The 18,808-nt window shown below is 42.3% G+C and overlaps 1 protein-coding gene across 1 annotated transcript in view; it reads right to left on the bottom strand.

Annotated features, from left to right (window-relative positions):
* Positions 1 to 12,689: 12,689 nt before the first annotated feature.
* LOC126753050 (polypeptide N-acetylgalactosaminyltransferase 2) overlaps positions 12,690 to 18,808 on the bottom strand; it is a 74,288-nt gene continuing 68,169 nt past the window's right edge. Inside the window, exons 4-8 of the mRNA XM_050464169.1 lie at positions 16,677 to 16,775; positions 16,495 to 16,562; positions 15,652 to 16,339; positions 15,310 to 15,482; positions 12,690 to 14,360 (exon numbers count right to left, since the gene is read on the bottom strand). Of these exons, the coding sequence (XP_050320126.1) occupies positions 14,050 to 14,360; positions 15,310 to 15,482; positions 15,652 to 16,339; positions 16,495 to 16,562; positions 16,677 to 16,775 (1,339 nt within the window). The 3' untranslated portion in view covers positions 12,690 to 14,049. The remainder of the gene's footprint in view (positions 14,361 to 15,309; positions 15,483 to 15,651; positions 16,340 to 16,494; positions 16,563 to 16,676; positions 16,776 to 18,808) is intronic.

Genomic DNA, 18,808 nt, shown 5'->3' on the forward strand with positions numbered 1-18,808 from the left:
ATAACGGTAAATAAGAATGCTAACAGCGAGAGCGGCAGCAGGGACGCTATGTGGGTATATGTTTCGTACAGTTTAACAAGCTTATAAACTCGTTGTGCGTATGTGTGTGCTCGCACTTATTTTTGGCAAAGTATTTTCGGCACAAATCTAAAATAGAAAATTCACAGCGTCCGGGGAAGTGCGGCGCTGTGTCCGCTGCCAAAAAGGGTAAACGGAAACCACTGCAGGAAGTGCCAGAAAATCTGCGCACACACAACACAACTAAGCAGCAACTAAGTGCCACAACAAAGCGAGCGCGTCTTTGCAAAGGCGAAATGTGAAAGGAAATTTCAGAGCAACATTGTTGTGTTTGTTGTTGTTGTATGTACACTGTCTGTTTCGCTGTTTGACATGATATGGTGAACTGTCAAGGCGGATGTTTAACAGACCCATCCGCAGCGACAAGACAGCCAGATATACATATAACTATATAATGGGCTTGCGAGTGTATTGGTTTAGCCCTGACCAAGGCGCCCAAAACACGCACACATACATAAATAAATAGGTAAGCATTTGGTGTTATGCTTGTAGCATACAAGCAGGCGCTGTGCTGCCGGCGATTGTTGACGCCAAGCGACTTAATGCAGTCGCATATAAGCCGGCTTGACTTGGCCGCCTGCGTATGGCACTCGCTCGAGAGTGGTGACGGGGAGGGTAAATACAACGCAAGAACTTAATGGCGAGTGTATTTGTCTTTCAGCAGCTGCTGAATGGGAATACGAGCATCTCGTTGATCGCGCCAAGGGTTAGGCGAGCTTATCAGCGGACGCGCATAATTGAATTTTGGGTGCCCCGCTCCACTGACTGCTCACATTCCGGATAGCGATTTGCAAACTTTTTAAAGTATTTAACGTTCAATTTAGTTCCTCTCTTGACTTTGCATTTTTCCGCAGAAATTTTCAAAATGTTGGTAGCTAGATAGTTTTGATTTATTCACGCGAATTTGCTTTTCCGTGGAATTTAAGAGCTCTTTGAGACTGTGAATTGTCCGTTTCCGTCGTTTATCTTCGAGTAATTTGAGTCAGACAAATTTATGATACACCAAGCGCACACACATAGTTGCGCTTTAAGACACCAGCCAAATAGGTCAGACACTTGGCACTTGTGTTCAGTCTGCAATATTTTGTTGCTTCTTTTTTTGATGCTCACTTGCTTACATTTAAGGAAACAGAGTAGCAGAACGCATAAATAATTTCTATTTTAGACTTGCAGTCGCTGAATACCGCTCAATTCCGCAGGATTGAGGTTGTAGAATGCAACTCCTTAACGCCCTCTTCCCGTTTGAGTCTCTAAATTTGTGCGACATGAGGGAAAAAGGCATCGCAAAGAGAGAATGAAGCACCAAAGACAAGCTCAGCTTCAAAAATCTCCACTCGTTTTGTGTTAAATCGAAGACTTGGAGCGCAGCATGAACTCCTTGCTTTCAAAGGCGTAAAAAGCTGTGAATTATCCACTGATGGCATACGCAGCAAATATTGGTTACTATAACAGTTATATGTGTTATATGTTAGTTGGAATAAACAAACTGCGAATACGGTAGGAGACAAAAGGCGAAGCACTCTAACGACACCAACTCAGCATAAATTACCTCGGGAATGGCAATTTGTCCGCTTTGTATTAATTCATTTGATACTCGTTTCGATTCGATTCGCATGTAACTGTTATTATCAGCAATAACTGCCTCATGTCACACCAACTCACCCAGCACGAAGAATCGCAAATCTCAGACATCTGTAGAAATCACTTTGTGTCGCTTATCTGCGACATGTGGAGCAACACGTCTTCTGCCAGTTCTAACAAATTGAATATTTTAGGGCAGCGACAGCTGCCAGCTCCCACTCCACGCGTCACTCGTACAATGACCGCATACGCGCGTTTGCTGAGCGCAATGGTTCTTATCCGTTTGCCAGTGTGTTGGCGGTTATCCTCTTCAGACCGTGCAAATCGGCAGTTCGGCAGTTGTTGCCAGCGGCTGCCTTAGGACGTGACCAAAAAGACAACTATTCAGCTTATTGACACAATGATGCATTCCCCGAAGCTATTTACATACCATACATATGTATGTATGTGCAATGTCGTCTTGGCCTTATGTGTAGATTTCGGGTATGAGAATCTGCCTCTGCGATTGTTGATACGAGCACAATGCCGTATTTCGATGGCATTATTGTGCTGCGCTGTAATAATCGAAAGGAAAATGTGTGATAGTAACTGTGTTGTACCCTCTTCAATAGTGCTGGTTAGCTTCATGTGGCTATAAAAGCCGTTAGTTTAGCCTATGGTATGCGGGAGCGTTTTGAGTAAGGACATGGACTGCTCTGTAGACTTAATAGAAAGTTATACATCCCACACACATACATTTCATGTTGTTGTTTTAACGGAAATTCAAATAATACAAAGTAACTGTATTTAAATATATAAGTACAGGTATATACTATGTATGTATTTACTAGTTTCTTTAAATTTTTTATTTTGTTGCTGATTGGCTATTAAATCACCAATTAATTTCAACTAACTACCCAGCTTGTTGCAGAGGTTTCCAATTCCTTTATCAGATGACGTCAACATCCTTAAATTCAAGGATATATGATAATGCGGAAAATGATGCCAAGAGCAGCTAACGTCAGGTGAACGAGAATTGCACCAAATTGGAAAAATTAATTCTCACTGCAATTTTTGGGCAACAAAGGAGAACAATAAAGAGCAGAAAGGACACTGAACACCAGACGCTGCTCAAGGACATCATGCAACATCTCGAATTTTATCGCCTTTGACACATGAGCAAAGCCTTAAATACTTTTCTGTTGCGCTTTGTTGAAATCGCTTAATGAAATAGTTGGCTTGACCTCCTTTCCGTCTTCATCTCTTTTTGTGTGCTTGCTTAATTGCCGCAGTTACGGTTCAAGTTGAAGGTGTGTGCAAGGCCAACGAAGGTTTAGGTCACACATGTGAACGTCCGTGCCGCGAAGTGTGTGATTGTGTGTTTAAACACAATAAACTTTTGTTGAACAAACACAAGCAAATAATTGCCCTATGCACCCTCTGAACAGACTAAGTCTCTATTTGCCACAGGAAACGACAAATGTCTCGGTAAGTGGGCTAAGTAGATTCCGTAGTGCGTTGGAACACATTATGGGAGACCCCGGCAAATGGTTTGTGTGCTCTGCTTGAGGAGGCGGCGCGAGGGTTGGTTAAACTCGGGGAGCAGCTGCGCGCTTTTCGGCTGTCTTATTGTGCTCATCTTTCGGCTTGCACGTTTACAGTTGGGGCAGTTTTCGTTTGCACCAAAGTAGATAAACAAATTATGCTAATCCTCTGGAAGCCTTCGGCCACTGTCTGTTGCGCTTTTGCCATTGGAGTCCACGCTCACTAATAGGAGTACGCCTAATTAATTTGTTTGCACAAGCGCTGGGTATTAGCATGAATAAAAATGACAACAAACACAAAAAAGTTAAGAATAAAGGCGGAGCGTATAATAAGATAACTTCACAGCGGATAAGGGAGATGCGAGTGAAGGCGAAGTTGAGCCACCAAAAAAAGGAGCTAAGCAATTAAAACCATTAAGACAATCAGCGATTCGCTGCACACAAGCTAAGAAGGTCAGGGAGACTAAAAGCAGTAAAGTAATTTGAATTATTCTGAGCACCAACAGTCAGCTGCGTCCACCGGACAGTCAACTGCCCAGCCGTTTCGCACGGTGTTGTAATTTGTAAAGCTATTGAAGTCAGATGTTTTTGTTTTCAGTTTGCGACAGGTCGCAAACTTATCTTTCAGAGAAAGCGCTGAAGGAGTTAGTATATTTAATTATGTTATATTCGTGAGTATTTAAGTCGATTTGATTCTCCTTTTAGAAGCCTGTTCAACTAATCCAATCTTAAAGCAGCTGGCATCCAATTCAAAGAGAGTCTTCAAAAATTCAGCAAATTCATCAGGAAACTCTTTATTTTGCGGCCAAAATAATAAAGAATAACCGAATCCAGTCCAAGTGGGTGTCTATATTATCCGTCAAATGTGTGGGCACATAAATGTTGATGAGTGGTCGAATTACGTAATCGTTCATATTGTGACCCACTTGGACTGGATTCGTTTGGATTGTATGCAACTTTCACTGGGTGTGTGAGCGATTGCGCTATTGGACCCGCGCGCGAACGTTTTCGCGTTTAGTCATTTGGAAATTTGCCAATTGGTGGCATGCATCAAGCACTGACAGCTCAGCAACAGCGACTAAGCGGCGCTTTACACGAGATCTATACACTTACACACACACACACACAGCATCAGCGTCGCATAGCAACAACAGAATTCGATGGAACAAATTCATTCGCCGCAAAAAGTGCAGCGCTCAGAGTAACCACAGAACTTACCTCAGCAGTCAGCCATACACACGCAAACAAGCATCAGTGCTGTTGCAAGGATTGTGAGCCGACTTGGTGCTGAGTGTTTGCTGCATCGGATTAAAGCTACGCGCATACCCACATCAGACACTCACACATGCGACAAGCCTAGCCGTCAGTTTTTCCTGGTTCTCACCACTTTTTTCTTCCTATGGAATCGTAGACTTTTTCGTCCTTTTTTTGCCGCGAAAACCGTTGGTTTGGTTGCTTTGAACGATGTGTGGCATGGCGTTTGACTGCAGGCGTTCGGCTTGTTTTATGTCCAATTTTTTCTAGGATTTGTGCTCTTTTGTTTAAGCGTGTTGGCAAAGATGCATGGCATTTGGACGGCTTTTGGCAATGCATTAGCTGCTGTTGGCGCAGAAATAAAACGAAATTAAGTTTCTTATGTACTTTCTTTGTCTCCTTCCACATGTGATATTTCATAAATATGTGCCATTATATGTATGTGTGTATGTGTATATTTCCAAACTTAGTTTACTTAGTTGACAGCATTCGCTATATTTTTAAATGGATTCTCAACACCTCGATTTAAATATTTTTAGTAAATTGGCGCTGAAGCATATGCAGTCACAAATTTATAGCCCTCTACGCTTTCATGATAAACACACGCTTCAGGCGTTGTCACACCCGTCCACACCTTCAAATGTTGAGCTATTAGCCAGTTCAGGATTTGGTCACACCCGCGGCACGGACGTCTGATGGCCGGATGGTGTTGACACTGCAAGTTCAGCTTCCGCCTCAGCCCGGTTGCGGCCAGTTGCCCAGTGACTTTTCGCGTTCGAACCCATCACTCATCCCGCTTTTTGTAGCGTTTTATTTGATTCCGTTTTTCCATCTCGCATAGCGCTCTGTTCTTCGTAATTCCGTTGAGCGTTGTTAACTCCTCGACAACCTCAGCGCCTGCCTAGTTCAAATAGTCGTCCTCGCATTTTCCATCGTTTTGGTTGTTGTGCTGCACGGATCTGCATGCCAAAACGTGTTGCACGCGTACGCAAGGAATGCAAGGGAAAGCTGTTTTTCACGAGGTTTTCTACTTGAACTTTGTGGACGGCCGCGTGAAGTGGGGGTGAACAAGTGGTTAGTCGCGCCGATTGTTGGTTTGTTGTCGAAAATGCAACGACTTGTGGTCATGGTGGCATTCCACTTATTTGTTGGCTCACACGAATATCCATCACATTCGCTGGTAAGCTGGGAAAATGCCGGAAATGCCAAACTGCACTCGAAGGGAAATGCTACCAACAACCAAGCGTGCGAATTAATTCATATGTGTGTACGTAGAAATGCAGTTTTTGTTGTAAAAATTGCGACAATTTGGTGAATATGAAGCATTTATCGAAATAATGAAACCTGAAGCAGTAGATTGACACATTTGCCCATTTAAAGGAGCCTTCTTCACAAATTAGCTGAGGAAGCACATATAGTCATTAACCTTTGAAATTCATGAATGCTGCTCAATTACCCGCAACTTTGGAAAGCGCTGAGGTCAAGACCATACGGCCGAGTTCAAGTGTCGACTTGTACACAATTAATTTGGTCATTTTACTGCAGACGTAAAACCACAAGAGTTATGCAAGGTCATATAAGTAAGAAAACGGCAACTGAAGCCCTACAAGCAGAGTCTACATACAGGCATATGTTCTGGATACTCAGCAGTCTTTGTGAGTATTAACATTTGCCTATTGAGCTCAGCAGCGGCCAATACAAGCAGAAATAGTAAAATTGAAATTACTTTACTCATAAATATCTATACTTACACACGCATATATAAAAATATATACACACACATGCATACATTGGCACTTGATGCGTGCAACACTATGTGAAGCTCGGAAATCGAGGCTCACCACACGCCGACAGGTTCTCCACTTGCACTTGGGGAATCTTTTTTGGCCATCATACATGTGTGTGTATGTGTGCGACACTGTTGATATTTGCTGACTGTAGGTGGTCATAGCAGCCTTTTGGGCGCTCAAGCGTTCTAAATGGGATTGCTTGTTTGTTCCCGACACCCAGTGACCGACTGGGCCATGTTTTCTTTTCCCTCCGCTACTCCACTCTGGGCTAATCAATGTTTATTTTCGACACTTTCAAAACAAATTAAATTTCGACGCACACAGCCTTGGCTGCGGGCTGCTCCTAAATTGCTGTGACATTATTTACAACATTTCAAAAGTTATTGGTAACCCACCTCCTCTCCTCTCTGTGTGTGATCTGCGTGTTTCCCTAAATGTTGGTATGTGTGTGTGTGCGCGTGAAAGGTATCTTTGGTGAGTGAAGTGTGAAAAAGGACACTTTGGGTCGAAAATTGACTGGCTTACAACTAAATTTATGACGAAGATATTTCGGGCGCTGTAAAATAACAGGTGGTGTCGAAGGCTTTTTCAATAACAAACCCATTGGGAATACAAATGCTATCGATATATGTATGCCTAGCAACCGTTGCAGCAAATTTGATTATGTGCGGGCTTTAAAGCCTACAAATCGTAAGAATTTCCCATAAAATTACAGAATTTTGCAAAACACTTGCTTAATGTGTATTTAGCTGGGGGAACTTTTTGTGGTACATACGTACATACCTGCGTGTCAAAGTGTAATGAACGTCCACGTATTGTGTAAATAATCGCACAGGGTTGCTTAACAGAGGTGGCGATGTGAATATTTTAACTTTTAGTATTTGAAATGCGATATTAGCTTGAAATATGCCTGTCAGTTGTCAATGAATATTTATAAAATGTAATTTATGCTGCCACTGATGAAGCTCCAATTCATAGTGAGCTTTTACCTCGAGCTTCTGAGAGCTTTAGCAAGTTTCACAGATGGCGCTCGTGGCGATATTGTTCAAAAGTGGTTAACTGTCGAAATTCGCCACAACTAACATAAATAACTCTTGCTATCGCTGGGAACTGTACCGCATCCCAATTTCGAGTGTGTTTTCTAAATCCAACTGATTTTGTTAGTTCAGAAACGTAAGGCATGCGGTGGGATTCGTAGATGGGAAGACACGGCATCTAACTGGCGTTTGCGAATGGTTGCAATTATGGAGTAATTTTACAATAATTATTCTCCCTTATTTGTATGTGTATACAGAAAGCTTTTAGTAAAACATATTAGAAGTTGTTTGCTCCTTTTCACAGAATGAATAGACGAGAATATCAATTTTAACGCAGAAAAGACTTATTTCTACTTTCCAAGTCGAGCTCGAAGGCGTACAAATTTGTTTTGCATGGGCGCGTGTGTGTGTTCCATATGAATAATAGGACGCAGGGATTGAATAAGTTGTGAAGATAGATGATTATCGAAGCCAGTTCTCCGCCTCCGATTGCCTTGCGAACGTATCCTGCCATCCATAGTCCTATATTTGGATATGTGTGCGCGCATATGTTAGCTGCTGTTCTATTTAGCTTTTATCTTGTTTGTAATTACTGTAAAAGCAATAAGATATGCAAGTATTTGTGTGTATTTAATGCATTTGAAAGCAACACAACAATTGCCTACAGCTACGAGTGCTCAACGAGCGTTGTAAACTCCCACGGCAATGCAGGGAGACATCTGTGTATGTATTTATGCACACACTCACTCATCTACCTACACAGCTGTTCAGAAGGATGCGAAATGACGGTAAATAAGCCCTGTGAGAATATTTAAATTTAAAAGTGAAACAAATTCTAAATTGTTCACACACACACATATGCACATGTACAGGCGCAGGGAAAAACAACAAGTGCTCGACGCAGAGGTACTTATGCTGCAAAAGTAATTTATACCACGTAATCATATTGAAACACTCAAATTCTGAATATAAAGTGCTTATGCTCCCTACAAGGTCTAATATTCGAGCGTTTAAGTAGGCTGAGCCGGCGCTGGAGCCGGATGTTCCTGCCGGATAAATGTGTTTGTTAGCAAAAAAATCGCTGAGAGTTCGTTAGCATTTGTAATCAACTGGTGCCATGGGAGTATTTACAAACGGTAATGCAAACGGTACATACATCTCTACACATGTATGAGATATGCGCACCTGTTAATTTGTTGCACATAAAAATATGTCAACTAGGTGTGTGTACACTTTTTGCAACAAACAACAACAACAACAACAGAAACAAACTATATTCAGTTAGAAGGCGCAGGGCAGCAACGCAGGTGCACCAAGCGTGTATTTGTATTTGTGTTTGCTCTGTCAACTGATTCAATCAAAATCCCCCTCCTTGCCTCTGCCCACACTTCTGCTAAATGCATTCGCTTTTTGAATTTACAATTGCTTGCATGTTTCGATTTGATCATTTTGCCCTAATTAAATCTCAAGTGCTGACATGAGAAGCCGCTTAGACTTGTTAACATAACGGTTAATTGGCTACTTGTCGTGTTTTATTGTTGTTGAATTCGCAACAATAAATTATTTCAATCCTAGGAAGGTAACTGACACCAAAGTGGCTAAGTGGGCTGTCCGTCCCGAAATTAAAGCGTCTGTGCCAGGCAGCCGTCACTTAAAATACCCGGATAATGGGTGCTTATGTAAGGCCGGTTATCCCACACAGTGCAAGGCAAGCAAAAGCACATTAGATAAATATGTTATTTTCTTATTATTGAAGATGATGGTTATACTTGCAATTTCTGTCTCTTCTAAATGTGTGTCTTTGAAAAGAGAATATATTAATAAATTGGGGTACCATTATTGGGGTACGATTATTAATAATACGGAGTGTTCTTCGGTGGGACTATCAATAAGATATCCGATACAGAAGAGGAAACGCATCTGCTTTCATACATTATAATATTGGGTAGTCGACAAAGTCTTTTCGTATTTTGAATCGTTGCAGTCGTATATCTGCAGTGCTACCAATCACATTGTATCATACCATATACGAGTAGTGTTGGAAAGGTGAGATTTTAAGCTTCATTTAACCAACAAAAATTAAATTCGGGGAAGTTGACTATCGTATTTTGCACGCAATTAAGTGGAACATATGAATAACAGAGTGCGAATGCAGATGGATTTTCGTAAATATTTGGGAACTAACTTCGTTTATGCTATTTGGTGCACATGACCACTCACGCACACATATATACAAGTCTAGCGCATAGCTACTTATATGAATATGTACCATGAGTAACGGTGAGAGCCTTGAGCACCTGCAGTTGCCACTGTATGCTCCGTGAAACAAGAGGGAAAAAATAATTTAAAGACAAAAAGAAGAATCAATAAATTTAGCGTGGAACCACATGACAGCTGCCCGCCACCACCTGTCCCCGGCAAAGTCGGTGAAGAGCGTAGAAAGATTTACGTCGTGCATATTTCATGAGCGAAAACCATTTAGCGCATATGTTAGAAAGGGGCTGGCGAAGCTGGGGCGGTACTAGAGGAGGAGCGTGTGTGTGGCTCTTGATATCATATTTATTTATGCCTACAAGCACCGTTACGTAAATATATGGTCTGTAAATGTGAAGATATTTTCGCAAGCCACGTTGTGTATATGTTGGTGCAAGTACGCTCTGTTAGTTTAATGAATTTCGGTAGAAAGGCGAACGCCAGCGGGGTCTTTAAGCTCCTGTGCGCTTCAACATATGGCAATGACAAACGTGAATTTACCGATGCGAGTGTGCGGATTCCTGCACACACACCCAGTCCAATGAGCGGCACCCGGCTACGTAAGAGCACACATGCAAGTACACACAGTGGTAGCAGAGATAAAAGTGCGGAAGCGGATGAGATTCGCACGGTGCTTTCGAGTTTCAAGCCTTGTCTTCAGCTGCCTGACATGCTTTACTCAAGCGGGCTAGTCGCCTTTGCTTTTCTCTTGGGCTGTGTCCTTGCGCTTCTGTGAGAACTAAGCCAGCATGGCCGCCTTGGCTTGCGGCTTATTGTCTTCATACATGCCTCCTGCTGTGGCAGCACTTGCCGGTTGTAAGTTATGCTTAATCGAAAAAGTTCTGTTCTCCGCTCTTCTGCCTTCTTGGCGTGGAATGTCGTCAAGTGACGGGATGAGCACATCAACAGCGTCGGTCTCACGGCATGGAGCCACTTACCTTTGCAGATAGCGGTCTTCTCGCTTCTATTCGAAACCTTTATTTATTCCGACCTTCCAGGAGAGGTGCGTTGCTCACGAACATCCTCACGTAAGCGTGCACGTACTTTACCGCTTCAGCGCTGGGCCGCTATCAGTCACCTGAATGTGAGCCTCTGTATATGCTGGTGGAAAGGTGTAAGCATAAACCGTAAACTGACATGAAGGCATTCGAAATTGCTTGGAAATTATAATTGAAGTTACTGGATCTTGTACTACTTGAGCGATGGCAGGTAGCGATATGGGGAAGCCAATCGGGAGTGCTTTCATAAAACATGTTTGTATATATGTACATATATTTTTTGCTCTTAAACAACCTGCGAAATCCTATAAAATGGGATAGCCTGTGCAACAGTGTGTCCATCAAGGCGTAGCCGTACTTTCCACCTGTTCGCTTGTTTACATATCACTTACTCACGTGTGTAGTTCGGTCTCGCCCCTTTCATTGCTCCTGTAATGGTCGAGAAACTGTAGCTGTGTTCGGGCTATCCACCGCTGGAGGCGTCGAAAAGGTGTGAATCACACGTTTGCCATTAACCCACTTTCGGAGGAACGCTAGACCAACACGACCCACATGCACACTTACACATTCATGGAGGCATATAAGAAACCCATTAACATCAATATCCACTTAGCCGAGGTTTAGGAGCTAAGTGTTGAGCGCCGCCGCGGTGATGTTGGGGAAAAGCAGGTTGTGGCTAGCAAAATTAACCTACTTTTATGACGTGCGACAGCAAAGAGACAACATCCAGCTGATGCTCAAACACATTTGTGAGCTGCCAGCTGGCGCCGTGTTAGAGTTTATATTTTGCCCATTACGTTGAAATGTAATTTTCTTGCCGTAAACTCCATTTCAGGTTAACGAGGGAAATTGCTTTGTGTTTATTTAACGACTTTCATTTAGCGCCCAAATGTAGGCTATATTTTATTATTTATTGTACAACTGCCATTCATTTGGACACGCCCACATTGTGAGCATAAAAGATGAAATGTTGCAATCAAATTGTTGACAGCCACAAATGTGGCAGTGTCTTGCAGCATCATTTTGTTGAGGGACCTATCTATTGTCTCATCTGCTCAAATGCTGCGCGTCGCCAATAGGAGCGATGACGTGGCTGGCTGCTTTGACGCTGCACGCGTTAAATTAGGGCGAGAGTGTTTGTGAAAATTTTTGGAATTCCGTCTGTGAAAATCTATTTGCGATCAAATTCCAATAGAAGCCTTGGATACAGATATGTGATTATGCTTTTGCCATCGCAGGCTTAAAAATTTGCAAATTGACTGCACGTAATATTGATTATTGGATGTTTCGCCGCCAAAAACACATTCTTCCATACATCAGCGGTTGTGGCCCCTGAAAGGGAATATATGCTCGTATATAGGAGTAAGTGAGCATGCCTGCAGCATTCTATAAGTTGCATACATGAATAAATACAACAAATTACTTACAAGGTTTCAGGCCATGTGAATTTGAGAAAAACACTTAACTTTTTATGATTCTTTTTTCAAAGTTCTATTTGAGCAAAAATGCATTTTTTATTTACTTATGATTTAATTTAATATATGTATTTTTTGTTTCTTTGAAATATTTGGTTTACGCTTTATTGTGTTGAACTGTAAAAGGAGCTCACATCGTTCATACATGCATACATATGAACGCACGTAAAATTTACAAACATATAAACATGCACTATGTATGGGCATATACATACACCTAAACGCCTCTCGCTCTCGATTGCCCTATGACATGTGTCACGCTTCTTCTTCTGGAATTTCGCTTAGTTTTAGTCAATAAACATTTCAGCTTTCGCTTTGAGCCTTAGCCTATACATACATATACATATAGTGGTAAGCACAAACACACGTATGCAGATTTCATTTACGTTTTCATTTATTTTTATAGCTTTTACTTTTTTTCAATAATTTTTTAATATTAACTAAGTCTTAATTACTTAAAATCGTATTTCATAACTAAACAGCTCGCATTTTCATTTATTCAATAGTTTTCATTTCTCAATATAAATAACATTTATTTAAAATAATTATGCTTTATTTACAATACATTCTCAAATATAATCTGCAATTAATTGATGCTTATCTAGTGACAAATCTTTGTTTCTCTTCAACACTTTTACTTTTAACTTTTGGTAACGTTTTTTCTATCATTTTATTTCTATTTATTCTTTGTTGTTGTTGGTTTGTATATGATGGGATGATTCGAGAGCTGGTGTGTGTGTGAGATTAAAAAAAAACAATAACATTTTGAACAACAATTTTCTGAGGAACCCAAACGATGTATCAATTTGGCTAATTGACGTTGTGGAATTGTGGAAGGGCACATTTGCCAGCAAGGAAGCAAGTGGCAGGTGGACGAAAGTGCAACAACAATGACAATAAGTGTGAGGAGAATTCGGTATTTGAGAAAGCAGTTTGCATTTGAACAGCAAAGAGTTTTTCGCTCTCCAAAAGGCAGGGCGATTTTCAGTTGTATCTTTCTTCATTTGTGGGGATGTGTGATGGCGTGGAATTTTTGAACTTATGTGCGTGTGTGAGTGTGTATAATGTGATTTTACGCGTCGTAGGGCGGATGTGTGACAAACGCAAATGAATTGCTTGCCATTTGGAATGCAAAAAGTGCGCAGTGTGAATTCATGAAGGAAACTTTACAGTTACGAAACGTAAAAAAATCAGTCTAAATATTTAATTCCACCTCAACAGCTCTAAAGTACCGCACTTTTTCAAAATTACTTGTTCTCATCCATGCTGCATGCAACAGCGTGACTGCCTCGTGAATTTATGCTTCATAGAAAAGCCAGCTGTCGGCTGCCAGAACGTCGTGATGTGAGACCTCACCCCGCTGCCCCCACCGCTTGTTGCTACGAATACGCGTGTAAATTCAACTCACAAATGTTCGTCTTCATACAAGTATGTGTGTTAGTTGAGAGCTGTAGCCGTTGTCATGTCTCTCTTCCTTCCGCATTTGCTCTTTATGCTGCTTGCTTCTGGACCAACGATCCATTAATTTTTTTTAATATTACGCTCGTGCTTGTTTACTCGTTTATGCATAATTGTGTCCCTTATTATTCTTCATTACTTGTGTCGTCATTAAATGATCATTTCCCTGGTGAGTACGTATCCTTCCTCGGTGCCTTGGCAAGCCTGCAAGCTCTACTTAAGTGTTAGCCGACTGTCCGTTTGATTACTCAATGTCCTTCTGTTCGGCCTTGTCGTAGTATTCAGTGTGAGAGTGTATGTGTTTGTGGCGGTTTGGCTAATCGCTCTGCGTCAGTACTCCATCTCTTGCTTTAATTGGTGGCAGCAGTTATTATTGTAGCAATAGTTTCTGCAGTCGTGTTAGGTGTGATTGTGTTTTTACATATATATATGTGAGTAGGTAGTCGTGTAAAGAGTGAGATCCCCGTTTAGTCTTTCATCGACACATTCCATGCATCTGCTTCCACCTCACTCTCCGCTTCCGTTTCTGTTTCTGTTTCCGTTTCTGAAGTCGCCGTCAACGTCATCATCGTTATCCTCGCTGAGCCTGTCGCAGCCTCATCTCACGCATACTTGCCGTTCGCCACGAACTTCCAGCGCTGCGTCTCCAATGCCGAGTTGCAACGCTGTGCGGTCACACCATGCTCTTGCTGATCACGTGAGTCCAGACAAACGTTAAGCTTATTGTGCCGTAAGAAGCCGCCTTCGCGAAGGGTCCAGCGCTGATTCTCGGAGCTATCACACTCCTTCATCACCACCTCGGAGCCGCGTGCGAACTGCACGAGCGTCAGACAGAGATCGTCGTGCTTGATTTGGCCCTGTTTCGTGTAGGCCCACTCCTGGTTACCGCCAGTGTTGTGGCATTGGAAGAGGCCTATCCAGGGCGTCAGTTGATGTAATGAAAATCGCACGAGAATTCGTAACGAAGCAAAGAAAAGAAAAAGGAAAAATGAGAATTTTAATCCTATTTGTCCTATTTGCAGTTTCATTTACATTTTCCCTTAATCATCGAAGCAGAAACGATATGGAGGGCACTGGCAGAGATAAAAGAAAAATCGAAATAAGATTGCGCTCGCTTGTCAGCGAAAGTTCATTGCTTCCTTGTAGTCGCCGGAAACATCGAAATGTAGCGGCTCAATGGAGCGGAATTAATTAAAGCAACGCAGCGGCAAATTCGATAATAGGATTGCCACGTGCGCGGTGTTTCTCACAGGATTGGCGGATTAAATCCATATTGATGAAGAAATTATTAGGGTATGTTAGAAATGGAGGCGTGAAGCCTTGCGAATGATGGTTGGGGGTTTGTAGCAAGTTTTTCACGGAAAGAATATGCTGATTTGATTTTGTATATTGAAAACCGACTGTTTTGTTTGACTCATTAGTTTCAATCGGCTGAGAATTTGATCTGTTATAATTTCGATTCTTGGACTAAAATGAATTCAATAACTTCTGAAAGTTAATTTTCTGCGTTGATAGCGCTATCTTTGAAAAGTTGCGGTTGGCAACTCTGAACAACGTTCGGCATTTACATTCAGCGAAAATTTTAATTTTTAAGTGAATTTTACTTCAGGGAACGCATATCTAAGATCAAACAAAATAAAATGAACTGCAATGCGCTGCTCAAATATTTGACAAAAGTACCAGAGAGGACAGCGCAGCAGAAAAAATGTTTACAAACAAGTCTGTTCAGCTCTTGAGTCAATTACGAATAACAACAATAGAAACACCTACGAAGCAACTGAATTGTAGCATGCACATATTTTTGAGAAAATTTCATGAATGACTTACTCAAAGGTATTTGTTGTGATGCGGCTATTACTTACCCACTGTGCCATCCACCAAATTGCCCATGGTGTCCAAGCAGTCGGTGGGTCCTTGCTTGAACTGACCGAATTCAAATGACTCCGGTACTTGCAGGTCAGGATAGACATTCTCCAGATACCACTTGAATGGCTTACACTGCAGTTTTTCCTTCAGTGCCAACCGGTCCTCGATGCTGTAAACAGTGCATTGCATACACATGCAATCGAAGGAACCCAAGGGAGTAGCAGCAGCAAAAAACGGGAACGAGTGAAAAAGAGTAAGAAGAAATGCAAAGGCGCAAATAAATAAATGTAAAATGAAAATAATAAATTTACAAGCAAACAAGCTCGGCTTCCACTTACTTGCCATACGCGATGTTCTTAGCCAGCGGAACTGCAGCGTAGTAGTACTGCTTGTAATCGTCCATCCAGACTTCAGCGGCGCGTCTTGTGTTCCGCGCGAATACATTGCCACTTCCACCAGGGAAGGTGTACGGATGCCGTTTGCGGAATACGTGTCCTACCCGACTGCAGGGTATTATCTCCAAGCTGCCGCCACACTGCCACACGCGGAAGGAAATCTCGAGGTTCTCGCCGCCCCATACATCCATTTTCATATCGTACTTGCCGAGCTTGTTAAAGTACGCCTTGTCGATGACGAAGAGCCCGCCGGCAATCATGGGCGTGCGTATGGCAGTGGTCGGGTCGTTTTGCCGCGTCGCTCGGTCGGACGCACTCAAGTACTCCCATTTGAAAATCAAATTCCAATCGAAACCACCACGCAAGTCTGCCGATGCGCCAATATACTGAAAGTTGTCCATGCTAATGACATCGATGACCGGACAGACGACACGTGTCGGGTCCTCGCGAACCCGTTCTAGCAGCGGCTCCAGCCACTTCTCATTGCACTCCACGTGACTGTCGAGGAAGGTGAGCACGCCTGCAACGGCCGCGTCCGCGCCACGTACACGCGAACGCACAAGACCCTCCCGCTTTTTGTTGCGTAATATGCGCACCTTGTCGATTTTGGCCAACTCCAGACCATCCTCCGCTACATAAATACAAATATAAATTAATAACTTCGCGGATTGAAAGGAGGTGAGAAAGAGAATGGGTTGGGATGTGGAGAGACAGTTATTTAATTTGGGCTTTTGTAGGTATTTACGAGTATAGCAGAGATCTGTGAAGTGTGTGTTGGCTACTTACGGTGGTCACTAAAGTCATCGACTAGAATAATCTCTCGAATCAAATGCTCCGGACTGCGATTGAGCACGCTGCAAAGGTCAAGATGAAATAATTTATTGTGCGCCTTTGTTTGTATGCTTCTGGATTTGTCATTTGTAATTTAATTTTGAGGATTTCTTGTTGCTTGGCGGGAGTTCACTCACCTGACTATTGTGCGGAGCAGCGTCGAGCGAGCTTCGTTGTGGAATGTTATAATGACGCTCGTCTCCGGCAGGTCCTCACGATACTTTTTGTTGCGACACCTGTCGGAAGAAACGAAGAGTAATTAAAATGAAGCCAAAAAGCTTACACAATATACATATAAGTTGGGATTCCGCCGCCATTGGTTTGCGAAATTTGAAGTCCAAATTAATTGGAAATAAAGCATTTTTCGTAAGTCAAGACCAAATACGAGCCGAAAGTTATATTTGTGCAGTAATTATGTGATGGCACCCTTACTTTGTTTGGAAAACCCAAATACTTTTGTCAACAAGGCGGCACGCAATCAATATAAAGAATGGAAATACCGCTTTATTTTTTTGTTTGCTGTTGTTTGTGTGCATTTTTTTGCTGTTGTGGAGCATAAAGAACTCGCACAACAATAATGTTAATTCAGCACACTTACATAGTTACACATGAGCATGTGATTTGTATGTATGTCTCGACATTACCGTTACTGTAACATTTTGCTGCCAATCTACAATAGATCTGTGGCGATGCCACACTTTTGGGAAATGGGATTTGGCGGCATGAAGCAAGGGGCGGGAGAAAATCGTTTATGTGCAGTCGAAAGAACGACAACGGAAATCTTTTAAGCTATGACAAAATCGAAATCGAAAAAGCCCGAAGCGAAATCAATAAACAAGTACAAGGCACGTCGGGAATAAATGGAGCAGGAGACAACGGGAAGGCACCGAGCCTTCAAATGGAGTACCGACAGGATAACACGACGACAGTTGCACACTCGGCAGTGCGGGATTTCGAGCAAGTTGGCATGTGTGCGTATGTGTGAGTTTGTATGTGTGCTAAGTGCTTCTGTGAGATGGGGCAAGCCCTGTGACAGGCAACCAATTGTGGCACGGTAGAGATGTACTTATGGGTGTGTTGGATATGTGTTTCCAAGCGAACGCATGCCGTTACCCCGCCCTTTGGGTATGCATGCATGGAGTTCACCGTCTTAACTTGAAAAGTCCACATATGTGCGTGTGTTCGGGCAGCAAATCTGGGTTTGCGGCTGCTATTTGGGACAGCTGTTATCAATTACTTCAACACTAAAGCAATAATCCCTGCTAATGTGCTTTTAATGGACCCTCTATCCACATATCCACACAGCCTGCTCTTCAATGAACTCGCACGTATGCAAGCACTTGCTCTTGAGTTTGAGTGTGTGGGTGTGTATGGACATAAATGAGCGCATTAGCATGAAATTCTTCATGAAGAATCAATGGACCTTCCATTCGATGTCATCATAACTCCTAAGCTGTTTCAGCTTTCACCACAATGCGTGTGAGTGTGTTGGAAACTAATGAAATTTCCTTTGGGAAGATCGCTTGCACTCCTCCCATCGGCAAACAAGCAACAGTTGCAGTAAATGTACACACGCAGACAATTGCAAATTCTAATATAATTGCAGGCTTGTGTTCGCAGTTAATTGAAATTATCATCTTGCAACGCAAAGCCTAAGTAAGGCCAAATATGAGAGAAACGAGACCGCAACATCTTAAAGCTTTAGAGCGTAGCGGTCTTCTTTGGTCGAAATAAAATGCACTGCAATTTCCGCTCACTCGCCGGAAACACTTAACGAAGCGAGCCATGAAAGTTCGTTAGGTCAAATTAAAGATCTTATCTGGCGGCGCTTCAATTTCCTCTCTTGTTTGGCAGTATGAGTATGTGTGTGTGCGTTTCGAGCAAAAGACTTATTGATTTTCTGCGAGAGAAAGATTTTGTTTGTGTATAAGCATATTCGCTTACTCAGTTCGGTTCAGTTGCAGCTTGAAGGATAGTGGGTATTTTGTCAACGCCACCAACGGGGCTTGGCTGTGTATATTTGATGGTAAGATGACATAAAGAGGACAAGGAAATCATTGTAAATAAGTCAAGAGAATTTGGTTGCAGAAAACTGAGCTTTTTAAATTTATAAGAACATTTTTAGCTATATAGCCGTATGTGTGATCCCGGTATACGGTTGTCATGTCGTATGAGTGATGTCCATGCAAAAGGTTGAGGCTTAGAATATAAGACAATACTCTAAAAGATGACATATTATTATACCTGATGACGGCTGAGCTGCATTCGT

Source organism: Bactrocera neohumeralis, chromosome 3 (assembly GCF_024586455.1).
Source record: "Bactrocera neohumeralis isolate Rockhampton chromosome 3, APGP_CSIRO_Bneo_wtdbg2-racon-allhic-juicebox.fasta_v2, whole genome shotgun sequence".
NCBI classification, from domain to species: domain Eukaryota; kingdom Metazoa; phylum Arthropoda; class Insecta; order Diptera; family Tephritidae; genus Bactrocera; species Bactrocera neohumeralis.